Source organism: Acartia tonsa, chromosome 5 (genome assembly GCF_053477335.1).
Source record: "Acartia tonsa isolate MP-2025a chromosome 5, ASM5347733v1, whole genome shotgun sequence".
NCBI classification, from domain to species: domain Eukaryota; kingdom Metazoa; phylum Arthropoda; class Copepoda; order Calanoida; family Acartiidae; genus Acartia; species Acartia tonsa.
The window spans coordinates 43818250-43834572 of NC_137264.1; the positions used below are offsets into that span (position 1 = coordinate 43818250).

Here is a 16323-nt window from a genome sequence, read left to right on the forward strand (position 1 = left end):
GAAGGGTGGTAATAGGGAAGGTGTAAAAAACAGGCACACACCTAGCGCCTGGCTGTGTGGTGTGTATAGTTGTGCTAGAAGTGAAAGGAAGGGGTTGAGTTTAGTTCTAGCGGAGTCTTCAACTCTTCAACACATAATCACAAATATTTATAGAGTAGCACCGCTATTAATAATTATATTTGGTCTTCTGGTCATTATAGTTATTGCTTAACCTACTTTTAATAACAATTATCAAGTGTTAGAAAAGTTATAAAATCAATTTATATAAAATAAATTGATAAAACAATAAATAAAGTGAAATTAAAAGAACAGATTACCCAAAAAGTGTGAATATATAAAAAAAAGGTTAAAAACTAGAAAGTTTTTCTCCTGATGTGTATTTAGAAATTGAAATGGTTTCCTACTACAACAGCCTTTCAATGTTTCCACCACACCATCAGTCACGAGCAGCTCCTGGAGTAACAGGATCGGGTCCCACACCTCCGCTGGGCTACCACGGCTACCCACACCCCAGCTACCAGCCCTACGCTGGTGCCAGCGGGGCTCCAGGTACCCCAGATCAAAATGCTAATCTACACTTGTATGCGGCTTCGGCTGCAGCCGCACAATTTGATTTTGTAAATAATGCGGCCAATGCTGGAGGCGGCAATGGACCGCCTAATGTTGGAATCGGTGGTTGGCCAAATGCACACAATCCTTCAGCCGCTTCTTGGTCGGCTTCAAGCTTTTGTCGCAGCAGTTATGATTGGGAGCCGCCGTCAGCTAATGCGTCCGGTCAGCCAGGAAATCAGTCACCAGATCTTGCCACCAGTGAAACTTCAACCACCAACGCCTTTACGCCGACAAGCCCGCCATCTCCTTCCCACCAGCCAGCCGGTGGTTTTAATCAGCAGCAACTAACAGCTCTTGGCAGCAATCGTTCACCAACAGCCTCGCCTGAACAGTTTAACAGCAGCAGCAGCGACCAACTATCAGCATACAAAAATCTAGATGGGCCGCCAGCCTATAAACAAGAGCCAATTTCATCCAGTACTAACCCCGCCGATTATATTCTGCCTACCCACGGCGTGCAACACCACCACCACGTCCTAAGCGGCGGTCTCGGCGCTGGGCATCAGACACCCACCCACCACCACCCTGGTCTGGATCAGTCGGCGGACTTGGCGGACGACTGCGACGACGATGGGCCTGACTCGCCAGGTAGTAGTATATCGCCGTCACGGCCGGGTCCCGCCAGGAGCCCCTACGAATGGATGAAGAAGCCGTCCTTTCATTCACCAACAAGATCATCAGATCCTAATGGTAAGTGTCTGGAGGACGGCTGTCCAAAATTTCGTTTTTAAAGGCATTGCCAATCTAAAACTTTTTTGCCCGTCTAATTAATAATCTTCCTGCTTACATTTTCAAATCTTAGAAAAGTAAACAAAAATTTCTTAAAAATATATTTTTAGACTTGTTGACACAAAACATGAATTTCAAGCTAAAAGTAGCCGAAGCAATAAATAATTTCTTATCTTTAAAACTTTTAAAATCTAGAGTTTGGACTTTATTTTGGATTATGGGTTAAACCTCAAAATGAACATTGAAATTACTGTTTGTCTAGCATTTTCATTAAAAAAATCTATTTACAACATTTCTTTTCCCGAAATAGACTAATTTTATTTTGCATTTAGCTCGTACCCGTACAAAAGACAAGTACAGAGTAGTGTACAGTGATCATCAGAGGTTGGAACTGGAAAAGGAATTTCATTACAGCAGGTGCGTATATCTTCTTTGAAAAAAACATTCAATTTTATATCTTATTCAAGATTTTATGTTCTAAAATATAATCTATGTTTTTTTTTATCAAATGATCAAAACCATTTTAAATTATAAATTTTTATGTTATTTTTTACTTACATATTTGTAATTGTTTAGGTATATAACAATCCGAAGAAAAGCTGAGCTTGCCAACTGTATTGGTCTCTCTGAAAGACAGGTAAACATATTCTTATTTATATGAAATAATTAGGTAGAGAGTCTGTTTGTCTGTTTGTAATTAGATATCATACTAACCTTTAGTAAATCTCTAATAACCTCTAAAAAACTTGATGCTCTTGTTAATTTTGCAATCATATTTAAAGATGAATTATTTTTTGGTTCAAAGCACATAAATAATTATTTTGATTTTAGGTGAAAATCTGGTTCCAGAACAGGCGTGCCAAGGAGCGTCGCTCTATGAAGAAGCAGGAGGACGTCCTTGTCAAGGAGAAGCTCGACGTCAACCCCTCCCTGGGCGCTTTCTCCCCACCCAACATGGCCATGGACCACTTCGCCCCCTCCTCCCTGGGCATGACACATTTTCATTCTTTCCCCCACACCTTTCCAACCTTTATGAAGTATGAATAGCAATCATTTGATAATGACTACATGGTAGAAACTCGAGCCCTGCACCCGCAGGAGTTATTAAATTAGAATTCAGTCAAAGTCTCCAAGGCTATTTTGATAATGTGAAACAATCAAAACTATTCTTAACAGTGTTTAATAGTACAATCAAATATTATTTAATCTTGTTTAATTATTAAAGCAATCATATAAAAATATATTTATTGGTTTTAATTACAAAATATTGATCATGGAAAAAATTAACTAATCTTTTTTTTATATTTTCAAAAGCATTTACAAAATAAAAAAAAAACATTTACAACCAATAACAGTATTGTCTAAATTTGCCATTGCAGTACAATTGGTATCAACAATTCAGCAGAAATGGTTCATTTTGACTTTTTAAAACTAAGCTGTGATATTTTAGTGTCTTTGTATAGTTAAAATATGGTATATTTACGTGTATTTCAGTATTTATCTTTTGTTTTAAAGCAATTAGAGAAAGAATTATTGCAATTTTTCTTATGCATTTTTCACGCATTTTTGAATTTTCAACAAAAATATTTTTCTTAGTTTTAACAAAAGTAATTTAAAATTAATTTAGATTAACCTTATTTTTAATTTATATTATTCAAAATATAATTAAGTGCCATCCTAAATCTAGTATAATATATTAAAACCGCCTCTCCCCCCCCCCCCTAAGAAAGTAAAATTTACACTATTACTATCCCTAAAAGTGCTGCATTAAATTGATGTAAAAAAATACAGTAAAGCGTCCCTGACAAGGGAAAGAAATTCGGATAACAGTGTATTTGTGTACAGAGTTCACATGTATGTAAATATTATTAATATTATTATATCATCAAGCAATGTATTAGTTTTAAACAAAGAAAATATATGTTGTTTTTTATATACTTGTCCTAAATTTAGTGATAGTTTTATGAAGTCGTTTTGTTAAGACATTATTTTTATTAAAAGCGAAGCTTTTCTATAATTAGGGTCGGTCCGTACGTCCGTCCGAGATAGATAGCTTTTATTCGTTAATTAAGGCACGTTAGAATTGTCCTATCGATTTCAAACTTTGCATGATGATTCCTGTAGTAGTTGGGCACGATTTAGAAAGCGTAGCAACTCAATAATCATTACCAGAATGTCCGTACGTCCATTTTAAAAATGTTGATTTTTCTATTTTTTTAAGAACAAATTTTCAAGTGTTCTAATTATCCGTTTGATCTGATTTTTGGTATATTGATTCCTGGGACAACAACGAACAATATTATAAGTGAAGCAACTCTATAATCAAGTCCAAAAATGTAAGTATGTCCATAAACATTATCCTGCTTCAAGTTGTTTTTTCAACAAATTTACTTACAATTTTGCTTCGACTCTAATACTTTTAAATTCTGATTATTCAGCTCAGATACCATACAAGTGTTAATGTCCGTTTGTCCTACCGTTTCAGTGCTTCGCTTTTATGGATGTTGTCATCCTTGTTTTGGCAAATCTACTCTATAACTTTGTCCTTTGTCCCGTCCGTTCGGTAATGGGTTATAGAATATTTATAAGGAAAATTAAATTTACTAAGATAAACTTGATTTCTCTCAGCTATTAAATATATTGTGTAAATCTCAAATTGTCTGTTCATACCAGTCATAGGGGATGCGCCAACTCCTTGTAGTCTTTGGGGGTCTAAAAAATGTAATATTTTTTTTTTTTCTAGCAGAAAATTTACACTACTTCAGTTAACTCTGCTTATATGAATTACGTGAAGAATCTACTAAATTATAAGCATCTACTCTAAAGTTGGCCAGTCTGTTTATCTGTAATGCCATTGAGAATATAACTCTTCTATAAGAGATATAAAGATTTTTTGTTGTGTTTTTTTTTTGACCAAGTACTCTACAACTCAAATTAACAGTATGCATGTCTGCCTATTTTGCGCTGGTAGTGTTGGACAGTCTTGTGGAAAAATGTGATTTTTATAGGCTAAATGCAGGGCTTGGTAGTCTAAGCTACAGCCTTGCAGAAGCCTCCCTGAAAGCCAAAGCCAACAAATTAAAGAATTAGTCACCTTAGCCTCACTAGTTCAGCCATTCTCAGCCGCAAAGAGCCAACCAAGCAAATACTTAACAGCTTCATACGCTTTGATATCAAACAGCTTAGGCAAAACTAAAGTAGCAGTATGACTGAATACACAACTAACTGCTCTGATTTGAAAAAGCTGGATACACTTATATTTTAATTCAGCCACCCTAAGCCTTACTACCATAAACCGTCCTCTTCCTTAAAAAACCCAGGGATAAGGGATAGGAAACCTGGCCATTAATTAGGTCCCGGCCTAGATTCTAAAGGGATATTGCAACTATTACAAATTACTATCAAACTGGCGGACGCTCCCAAGTAGCTATAGCTCTAAACCAATAAGAATCGGCCTGTTTTTAACAACCAATCACCAATTGGCGAAAATTTTAAGAGCAGACAATGTTAAAAAAAAATAATGATTTCGTCTGCTACTAAAAAAAAAATATAAATGGTGATAGATCACATTAGCTTAATTATTAAATCTGCTTAGAGTTAAACATTAAAAAAGGGCCATATAGAAAAAACAAAAATAACGGGATTATTTTTTGGAAAGGAGGTAGCTACGAATTTTCATTTGGTAGTTTATAAATTGGATGTTGTATTTTGAATTTTAAAAATTTAATACGGAATTGATACAACACTTTAACCCTAATATATGTACAATACACAATACAACACAGTACAAATATATCACTACCCAAAGAATACGTGATAGAATGTTACCCAAGTGCATATTACTTTATTTATTTTGAATTTTAATTAGCAATGAAATTTTCAAATAAAATTTTTACTCATTAATAAAAATGCAAATAATACAAACTAAAATCTGTCTGAGGGAAACCCTACGATACCTTTCTGACAGTTCAAATTACCAAAGTAAAAGATAAAAAAATTTTGGGAGAGAAAAAACTTCATTTTAACAAAAGCCATTAATATATAGGTTTATAAAAAGTTATGTTTTTTACTTTAAACTAACTACCTGAATTTTATTCTAAACTTTATCTACACACACACATACACAGCTTTTTTATTAGCGTTTTATACGAAGCACTGCGCCATCCCAAAACTGGTTTATTAGGCTAGAAATAGGCCTAGGCTTGAAATAGGCCTGAAATAATATTTTCCTACGTTTCCCATCCCTTATCCCTGAAAAAACCAAAGCCGCTGCCACTTTTATTCAGCCTCAGCCGCGTAGCTAGTAAAAGCTAGTAAAAGTGGCTGACTCAGATTATGACGTGAAAAAAATTAACCAATGAGAGGCCAATATAAATTTTTTCATTGGTCAATTACAGTGTATACTGGCCTCTCATTGGTTAATTTTTTTGACGTCATAATCTGAGTCAGCCACTTTAACTAGCTTCGGCTGCTGACCCTGGTAAATAATATATACATCCTGTTATATAAAGTAGTAAAGTTTTTTTGTTCTGGAGCCTTAGATTGCGATAACTATAGGAACTGATTGAGTTCTCCCTTCAAGGAAAGCTTTACATAGGTCCCTAGTTGGTTTCAGGCTTTTTTCGTGCCCCTTTCTCACCCCTTTTAAGACAGCGTCTCTCGATGCTTGGGGCGCTGTCGCTAGTAATATATTTAATCCATTAGAAAGAAAAAATTATTGTCTGAGGTCTTTTAAAGACAAAAGGTTTAGTGGTTTTTTTATATTTCATTATTTAAGGCAAAAAGAAATATTAAAAAAAGTTATTTAAATAGTAAAACGACTCTTGCAAAAAACATTTTATTATTTTTTATTAAAAATATATGATTTAAATCTAAAATGAACATATGTATCTTTTTCTTATTAATTTACAAATGAACCTTTCGAATAAGGATATATGTCGTATTTGTTATGAACTGTAACGCGGCATTTGCGCTTCTTATTTATTTTCATGGCTTTTAGTATATTTTGTTTGTTTTTTTATCATTTAACAAAAATTGCGTTCTTTAGTGAAGTAGAACTTTACAAATAGCCATTGTAAATAGTAAACAAAGTTGTGATGATAAAATTCAACTTAAAAACTAATAAATACTTGATATTTCTGCTCATAAGGAGGATATTTATGAGTTTTAATTAGATTAAATAGTTATACTTCAACAAGAGTCCTTTTTATCTAATAAATTACGAGTTGAGCTTTCGTAATAACAATAATTTTAACCAATATACCTACTGTTTTTTTTATTTGATATTTGCTTAATTTGAAATAATTAACTAATAATGATAAAAGATAATTACCAATTTTATGTAAACTTAAGCTGCGAAAAATGAATTATATTCAAGCGGATTTAGTTTCTCATTTTAAGCCCACAGGGGTTAGGCATTTAAATACCTTTAAGATAGTTAAAGTATATAGGTTAGGTTAAGTTTTCACTCCGACGATTGTCCACTCCGTACGTTTGGGACTCCTGCGTTTGTCCTAGCACCTATTATTAGATATACCAATTATGAACAGGGCTACTCTGCTGGCAGTGCACCTACTTTAGACTCGTAAAGCTGAAAATTTCAAATATATGAGGTGTTTATTTTTGAAATAATGAAACAGCTGATAAAAATATTGATGTTTTATTTATGTCTCTAATATCTTTCAGACTTAAAAATGCCAGATAAAGTAAAAACAAAGTTAGACAAAAGCGGAGACGTCAAGGCTTACAGCCAGACAGCCATAGTCAACAATAATGGGGTCATAGAGTATTGTAGAACGTCAATGGCGGCTTTATCTGGCAGCACAGCTGGTATTCTTGGCCTTCCTACTTTGTATGGCTTCGTATTCTATGCTGTTTCTGTAGTAAGTAAGTGTACTTTTCTATCATATCATTAATATGTATGAAAATGTTTTAGGAATAAAAGTTTAAAACAATTCAATTATGAGATTAACCGGGTCAAACGGGATGTTTTCACTAAGATCGTGGAATAAATTGGTTGATTGGACGTAATAGGGATGACGTGTATATCACATAACTTCTTCAATAGGCATTCAAAACCTAATATTTTTCATTTATTTTATATTTATTATTTTCAGTTTTGTGGCTGATGATTCTGTGGAAAGCTGGCGTCAACTGGAAGAAATATTTTGGAAGCAGACAGCACCTGCTAACCAACGGGTTCTTTAGTCAGATGTTTACCTATGTCCTGTTCTGGACCTTCCTCTACGGCATGGTTCATGTATACTGATCAAAATACTACCCCACCTAGCTTATAACATTATTTATACTGACAACTTGCCATTTTAATTATGTAATATTGTGATTTAGACTTCTGAAATTTTGAAAATAAATTGTTTTTAAACTAGTAATGGTTAAACTGGCACGTTGTCTTTGATAAATTGAATAATTGTTGATAAAATCCATTGTTTTGTACGATTCTTGATTGTTTTGTTTTTATGATTTTATTATGGCATTTTTAGGTTTCTAAAAATAAATTATTTGCAATATCTTCAGAGTGAAATGGAGACGGAACAGGAAGATTATTTTCCGAATGGAGGAGGGCCGCCTTATCAGACTGGTAAGTACAGCGGATTTTTAGTAGTTGCGCTCCAAATATTTTAAACAAAGAACTAATGTAGAAATCCATATTCCTTGTGAGACACGAAAATGCACCGTGTTCCAGAAAAGCCAAAAAATGACAAAAAATCATAGAGAGTGTATATTTTAAAATTTTGATGAAATTTTATTTAAATAGCAATAAGTATCCATATATCTTTCAATATAATGGCGAAATTTTAATTATCTCCATCCTGGCTGGCACAGGATGCCAGCAAACCTGGCAGGCTCATACAGGTAAAGAGTAAAAATATTTTGTTTGCCTTAAACTAAGCATTTTAAGTTACCATATACTAAAATATCCTATACTAGTACATACCAATATGAAATTTAAGTGTTTAAGTCAATTTCAGGGTCCAGGTATGATCCTGCAGGTCCTGATCCCTCTGAAATCTTTAAACAGCTCTTGAGACCGCAATTTTTGACCTATAGACTTCAAATTTTAAAAATAAGCTTTTCTAACAAGCATGTATGACCTACTGAAATTATATGAAAATTTGCCGCCGTTTTCCCGCCGATCGCCACCGCCGAAATAATTATTTTGAGATTTCTAATCTAAAGTTTACATACAGATGAGCCTATTTCTTATTTATTTTCTGTGTGTATATGTAGGGAGGGAGTGGACAATGGGCTGTTAATTATAATAGTCCCCAAATTCACAAAATAGCGTTTTCTTATTTGTGGGCATAACAATTTGTGGGACTTTTATTGAATTTTGATTGGTTGGTTTATTAGTTGAGTGTCCAAACGTTTCAATCACTATATAATTTATAGAAGGGGCAATTTTGTGTATTAGCATTGGGAATGTACATTAATTTCTCGGCCATTGTCTAATCCCTATAAATCTCTGATATGAAAGACTTTCATTTTATTTTCAATTTACTTTAAAGGAAGCATTTTCTATCTTAAAAAATACAAATTCTATTTGTCTTTTTTAATAAGTATGAAAGCACCTTTGGAAAAATGTTGCTTAATAAAAGGGTGAAGGGAGTAAGTAACGCTAACGAATTAAATAAGAATATATATTTGAACTAAAAACCACTTACAATTTTTTAACTTCTAGCTTTAATGGGTTCAGATGTGGATATAAGTCGGGCATTCCCCCCCCCCCCTCCCCCCCCCCAATAAAAAGGTAAAATGGTTCAGATAAGAGCCTAGACATTTAGGGATTATCTTTATTTAAAACTTTTCTCTACTTTTAGTTTAATTGAATATGTGTTGGAAATAAGTAGAAAAATAAATTACTTTTATATCTTTAAAAATTGTTATTTTTTGATAGACCCTAGTATCTTTAGGGCTTAAAAAAACAAACTTCGCATACCTTCGCATACACAGGGTAAAGTTCTCTGATATTATACATACATCTAATATCACCATGTAAGAGGATTTGCTTGGACTTTTTTGGTCTTAAAAGATCTGGAACCAAACGTAAAATTTTCATTAGAAGAAAATTGTCTATTTTACAGAAATCGGGTATGCTAAGAAAACCATCTACAATTACAACAAAAAATGGAGATTTGACTTCTTTTAAAGGCTAAACGTATAAATTATTACACACTGATTCCAAAAATATATAATACCTAAAAATAGCTTTAAAAATAAAGGGTCCACGATGATTTGAAATGTAGTTTAGTTGACCTTAAAAATAGTTGTTTACAATGATGAAAAGGAACTTAATTCCATACCTCTGGTATAATTGCACATAAAATTCTTATTTTTCATAGTAAAAGCTAATCCTTTCGGCTATATTTCCAAAAACTTATGTATATTACTAATCAACTGTTTAAAATTGTATTTTCCAAAATGTAAAAAACGATTTTTTGTCACTCGTGGAACATAGTGAAATGTTAATATAAGGTTAGATAATTCCTTGAAAATTAGAGCCCAATCTGTTCACCGGTTACAGAGATCTTAAGCTTCATATGTTATCACGAACAGAAATCTTTCGGCTTAGTATTATAGATAAAATTGGCCCTGACGTAATGATGTGCATATTACTGGATATTACTACAGAAAAATGACGTATAAATGACTTTAAAAATTTATTTTTAGAAGGTGGTGATGAGGCTATGCAAGGAGAAGAAAATGTAGAAAACCCTCAGGTATTAGAAATATAATATTATAACTGAGAAAAAGGATACGGCATCAGATTTTAGAAATTCCTAAAACTTATTTCTCCTTTAAGAATCACAAACAAACTCACGAACATGATTGAATTTATACCTACTTTTAATCAAGGGGACCTTCTATCAAAGCACAATTTTGTGTAATTTACCTACTTAGATAAGATTACCCATTGAAATTTTTGACATAATTGGCTTACTAATTTTAATGTTTTAATTAATGTAGGTATTTCTTTTATTTCAGGAAACCCTTCGTGCCTGCCTGGAGAAGTTTAGTTCTCCGGATTTTATTATGGAACCTGAAATATTTTCACAGCTCAAGAAATATTTCCAATCTGGTGGAAACCCGGAGCAGGTCAGCCATGCTTCCTTGAAAAGTATAATTGTATATGGGTTGTATATATTTTTGAGGAAAAGAAAAATGTTTGAACCTAATCTAAGTCCCTTTCGCGTTAAAAATAATCGTTTTCTTATACTACTATAAAAAAAATATATGAACGAAGTAGTATATGACTAAATTGAATTATTTTACGAAATTTTTAAAACTTCGTATGAAATATCATTAGTTTGTTACTGCTGAGCTATACAAAGACATTATTGCTTGCTTATGATTTTTTTGTTAGGTTATAGACCTGTTATCTAGCAACTATATAGCCGTGGCTCAAATGGCAAATTTGATGGCTGAGTGGCTCATTCTTGCCGGTGCAGAGATTCAAACTGTACAACAACTAGGTCAGTTCTTTTATTTGAACGAGCATCTACTCTATAACTTAAACTTTTTTCATATCCCTCACTCTGTTATGTGCTTACAATTCATTTTAAATCTATGCGAAAATATCTCAAGAAGCACTTTAACAAAGGAGATCCTCCATTATTAATTTTTTTTTCGGAGGTGGAATATTTTTTTCCAGGGGTGATTCCCTTAAGAGGGTGTAGGTACCCTCCCACAAGATAGTTATTAACCTTTAATGGACATATAAGAAGCTTCTCTTTAAAAGAGAACCAAATCAGTGCAGCGGTTAGCAAGATCCTAAGTTAATGAATTGTTAAATTTTCTTTGCATTAATTGGGTATCAATTAATAACCTTTAACTACATTTATTTCCAATATTAACTTTTGTTACCTAGTTGTTGCTGCGTTACTTAATTCTTATGTGTTGTTGTATTGTAAAATTAAAATATAGAGGTACATATTGATTAGACGTACATTAAATGAATATTATCCTGTTTGGAAAAAAACCATCTGTTATAGATTTTGAATTTGTATTCAGTTTGGTAAGTTTGTTTCTAATTGGGCTAAAGTACAACGTGACAAACTTTATTTTTATCCGGGTCAAAATGATTAATAACTCAAAAAGAAACGGCTTGTAATGCCTACAAAAAATTACGCCATACAATACAAATGACCAATAATTGGCCACTTTTTGTGCTTCTCTTCTTACTTATGGAAATGGGTTATCCTTGTTTATAATGATTATATTTTAGTTGAGAATCATTTGCATGACATGATCCTGAAGACCTTTGATCCCAAAAAAGCTGACGCTATCTTTGCGGAGGAGGGAGAAACACCCAGCTGGCTGGCTGAACTCATTGAATACCCTACATGGAGATCTCTTATTTACAGGTATATAGAAACGTCATATCGATTTCAAACCATATTTAGATATTCTTGTAACAGTAATTTATAATCTAGTTTCTCAATGTGACATCACAATTTTCAACAGATATTGTCATAAATGCTTTATTCTATTGATTTGAAACTTGGCATGTTGTTTTAACCATAACAACTCCATAATTAGACTAGGTAGGTACATTTAAAAAGAATTTTCATTTAATTTTTGTGTAGACTTATAACAAATATTCAATTGCGGCTTAAATTTTCATATTAATAGATAACAGTTTTGCATCTCTATACTAAATGGCACATTGGTTATTTTAATATTACAATAAGCACTACACTAACATATATATTATACATAGAAATAACGTACACGAATTTTTAAACATTAAATATTACACAAAATCAAAGCAGAAATAGATATATGATTTTATTTCTTGATCGCTGATTTTATTCCCTGATAAAACTTGTTGTGTTGCAAATATTCAGCTGTCATAACAACGAGATCATGAATGCCTGTAATGGGAAATAATAGGGATGAGAAGATATTGAATAAAAAATTAAGAGGAGGAGGGGGGGCGTTGCAAATTTGTTAGTTATACTATCAAATAGAATTTTGGTAGAAAGAAAAAAAATTTCGAATGCACATTGATTATTTTTTATACTACTGTTCGTTTAGATAATAATTTTGATATCGTAAGAGATTTTTTGCAATGCCTATTAACAAGTTGTTGCGCCCCTATCATCAAAGGGGTTGTTTGGTTGAATTGATTAGCAGAAAAATATAATAAACCCTCCAAAGACTTAAAGCTAACAATCAAGATATCCTAAAACAATAAAACTTTATCTAAAATGGAGAACTTAATCGTTCCTGTTGTGTTTGAAATCTTAGGCTTCAGACACAAAAAAATCTACTTTCTATAAAAGGATAATTTTTTCCTTTAAATCTTGTTAGAATGATAAATTAAATAAAATCAATTCATTGTGATTAATAATTAAATTAATCTTCTCATCCCTACCTAAAATGGACAATCCGAGCCATAATCCAAGAGAGCTACCTACATCAATAATAAACTGAAAAATGCTGTAATTCAGCACTTTTTCATTTACAGACACTTTTGGGTTGAATGTGATAAGAGCTCTTGGGGAAGGCATGCTTGAAAAAGAGGTGTAAGGCTTCACAGCTCTGGATTTGACAATAAAATTAGTTGTCAAACATTTCTTGCAGCTTTCCTCTATTCTTGTGTTTTCAAACGTCATCAGGGATTGTATATATTCGTATGGAAATTGGGGGATATTATTAAAAAAAGGTCTATTGTGTGTGCCATTGCATTGGTGTCTTGTGGATAGCCAAGGAGGTATACAGCCCAGTGGTGTCATCAATTTGGATTCCATTCCTTCTTGAACACACTGATTAAAACTTTCTGGAGATATTTCATTTTCTTCTGTTAAACAGCCGGATTTTTTCTTAGTTTTTACATTCATGAAATGATGTTCATTAATATTAAGCATGATTTTATCTTCTTTGTGAGATGCAAAATCAACAGAAAAGTAGCTGCGGTAGGTGGAGTCAGTTATAAATATTTCATATCCAGTTTCATTGAATTCAGACAAAAATATTATTACTTGTTGGATGAGAGGATTGTAGTTTAAAAATTCTTTGCAGAATCCATAGCTGGGTAAAAATACTATTTTGTAAACAAAAACTTCCTTGGACATTAAAATTATCTTGTCTGAAATGTTTCTATTAAAAATTTGCAGCAGAGAGTCATTATATGTCAAGTTCATATGAGTGCCCCAAGAAACTTGGAAAATGTCAGTTGGCCTTCCTCTGAAGAAATCATACACAGTCTTGTAGCCTAATTAGTGGGGATTATTAAAAAAATCTGATCTTTCAGAGTCTTCATAAATCTTAACTGATGTTTTTTTTTAATGAAGTCTTATATTTTTTATTTTAATCAAAAAACAACCAATAAAGATATATTCTTAACAAATAACGAACTCATATCATACATAGAAATTTTGAAATGATCTGTAAGTTATATTCGGTGGTATCCCTCATCACAGATCCTTCCATCCCCCTCGTTTGAAATAAGTTGAAAATAAGAGGGATAGTTTTTTTGTCTTTATGTTTTAGTTTAGGTTAGGTTAGGTTTTATTTAGTCAGAGTTAGTTCCCCCTCAGAGGAAAGGCATAAAAAAACTAACCCAGCCTTCTTATTTCTAATTTATTTAATAATAAGGGGGAAGGGGAGCCGAGCGTTTGACAGGTAGTTTGAGGGAAAGCACCTTATTATATTACTAGGTACAAGTTGCACTTTGTGTTCATGTTATTTCTTAATCCCTACCTAGTTCTTGTAGTCTTGTAATATTAGTTTGATTTGTTGGGCAAACTGTTATCAAAGGTGGAGTGAAATCAGAAATATTTTTTTCTGAATTTGAAACAACAGTGGGAGGATCAATTAGGTTTATAATTGCTATTCTAAGCTGTACACAAAACATTACAAATGAAATGAGTAACACAACGGCCTTTAACTTTTTCATCGTTAACATTATTTAATAAAATTATTGTTTGACTTGGTAGGTATGTGTTTTCTTAACTCAAGTTCAAACACAAATGGCACTTGGTATTATATGGTTGTATGCTCTCAATAGTTTTGACACGTTAATTTGTCTATTCAACTTTAAGCTTTTAAAGGGCAAGTCAATTACTTTATTAAATACTAGCGGCTGCGCCCCTGGCATCTAGAGGCGATATATTTGAAGGGTTATGTAAAAACTGAAAAATAGCATAAAATCATATTAGGACCTATAAAAAACTTTACTGTATAGGAGAACAATATCGGTTCAGCGGTTAGTGAGATCTTTTGCTACAGACTAAAAAAAGTTTATTTTTTTTAATTTAAAAAATTCTTACTATGAAAAATTTTATGACAAGAACATACTTAAGTATGTATTATGTAATACTAATCAACACAATATGTTCGATTTTCGTTCTAGATAAAATAGTTATTTTTGGGAGTTAAAAAATACAATCTAGGTATTTTTCAAACTTTTATTTCTACATTTTTTTGAAAATAAATATTTTTTTTAAAAATTGCCGAATTTTATACAAGAAGATTAAACTTTTGGATCTTTCTCTTAATATGTTGTTAGTCGAGCAATAACTTGTAATATTTGCATAATGGGTGTTAAGAACTTAATTTTAATAAATTGTGTTTGCTTAGGTTTTCTTTATTAATTTGACTTTTTATGAAAATCGATTTTTGAAGTGGGCTTCTTTAAGTAACATAATTTTTTTTTTTTTTATGGATATATTTCAGTTTTAACACATTTTATCCTAGTTGAAAAATTTTGTTTGACTCTTAGAAAAGAAATTACAAAAAAGTATTCGCTTTGTTTGATAATCGTTTTATCCCTGACAAACTCGAATTTTAAGGCATTGATTGGCAAAGGTATGGTCGCCATTTTGTTCCAACTCACTAATTTAAATTCTACTTTGTATCCTCCCTTCTTTTTTTATAACCAAATTTTAATCCAGAAGACTGCTATAACTTTCTACAATTATTTTTAATTGGAATTCAATTCAAATGACATTATTTCTAATTTTCTATGCACCACCATTTCAAATCAAAGTGATAGTTGCATGAAGTGCATTTAAAAAGTTTGTTCGCAAGCATAAGTTACAAAAATACCATCTAACATATATAATTTTGTATTGCAATCAATTTGGCACCACCAAAATAGTAATCGTGCTGTTTTTGTGAAAACAGGACAGCCATATATGTTGCATATATTCAAAATATATGATTTTCAAGTCTTGATATTTTTAAAACTATGCAATATGTTCAACCACCCCTTTTGCTTGTTGTTGCTACGCTTTTTATAGATAATATTTTCCTTGTTTTATTTAGACTTGCAGAAGATTATCCAGACTGCCTGATGTTGAACTTTACAATCAAACTGATCTCAGATGCTGGCCATCAAGCTGAAATAACAAGCATTTCTACTGCTGCTCAACAAATTGAAGTATTTTCCAGGTAAGCCTATGACGTCCAAGTTATTTTGTTCGGTATGGGGGGGGGGGGGGGTAGGAATGAAAAATCTTAATATAGGTCCAGGTTTAGGGAATATACTTTTAATGGGGAAAGAGGTTGTGGGGATGCTAATACCTCACTTCCCTTAAAAACATTTTAGCTTAGCTTAGGCTGACCATAATCGCTGTACAAACTTGAATCAGTTAACTTCAGACTACTTAGATCTAACAATGGATAACTAATAAATCAATAATCGATAAACTGAGTGATAGCCATCGAACCCAAAAGTAACTTCGTAAGGGCAGGATTCTCCTTCTGTTTTAAATGATCATCTAGTGAATCCAGAACATCCTCCGCTTGTAATGGGATGCCAAGGATATTAGGTTAAGTAAAATCCAACAGACAACCAACCCTATATGTTTATGGGCCAAGGCATTCCCCTACTCTAACTATTTTTGTCGCGCACCTGACAAAGCAGCAGTAGGATTTATTTTTAACGTCTTTGGTTATGACGCGGTGTCGGGCCGAGAATCGAACCTATCACCTCCCCGACGACAAGCGGTGGCGCTA

The 16323-nt window shown here is 32.6% G+C and overlaps 3 protein-coding genes across 7 annotated transcripts in view; all 3 read left to right on the forward strand.

The window, feature by feature from the left end:
• Nucleotides 1-16323, forward strand: part of TH1 (negative elongation factor complex member TH1) — a 47846-nt gene that overhangs the window by 24448 nt on the left and 7075 nt on the right. For all 3 annotated transcript variants that reach the window (XM_080161826.1, XM_080161828.1, XM_080161827.1), the window contains exons 2-7: nt 7874-7939; nt 10030-10079; nt 10345-10455; nt 10724-10832; nt 11585-11723; nt 15631-15756. In XM_080161826.1, coding sequence (XP_080017952.1) covers nt 7882-7939; nt 10030-10079; nt 10345-10455; nt 10724-10832; nt 11585-11723; nt 15631-15756 — 593 coding nt within the window. In that variant the 5' untranslated portion in view covers nt 7874-7881. The remainder of the gene's footprint in view (nt 1-7873; nt 7940-10029; nt 10080-10344; nt 10456-10723; nt 10833-11584; nt 11724-15630; nt 15757-16323) is intronic.
• On the forward strand, nt 103-3274 carry LOC145319598 (uncharacterized). Of its 3 annotated transcripts, none has more exons than XM_080161818.1 (4): nt 103-1302; nt 1674-1758; nt 1918-1978; nt 2173-3274. In XM_080161818.1, exons 1-4 carry the CDS (start codon nt 393-395, stop codon nt 2386-2388), a joined length of 1272 nt encoding a protein of 423 aa, XP_080017944.1. In that variant the 5' UTR covers nt 103-392; the 3' UTR covers nt 2389-3274. The 3 variants fall into 3 exon arrangements, with proteins under 3 accessions (XP_080017944.1, XP_080017945.1, XP_080017946.1); XM_080161819.1 differs by having other exon boundaries at nt 104-1203; XM_080161820.1 differs by having other exon boundaries at nt 106-1200.
• Nucleotides 7035-7609, forward strand: EMC6 (ER membrane protein complex subunit 6). Its single transcript, XM_080162601.1, has 2 exons — nt 7035-7227; nt 7458-7609. The coding sequence occupies exons 1-2, from the start codon at nt 7035-7037 to the stop codon at nt 7607-7609; spliced, it is 345 nt and encodes a 114-aa protein (XP_080018727.1).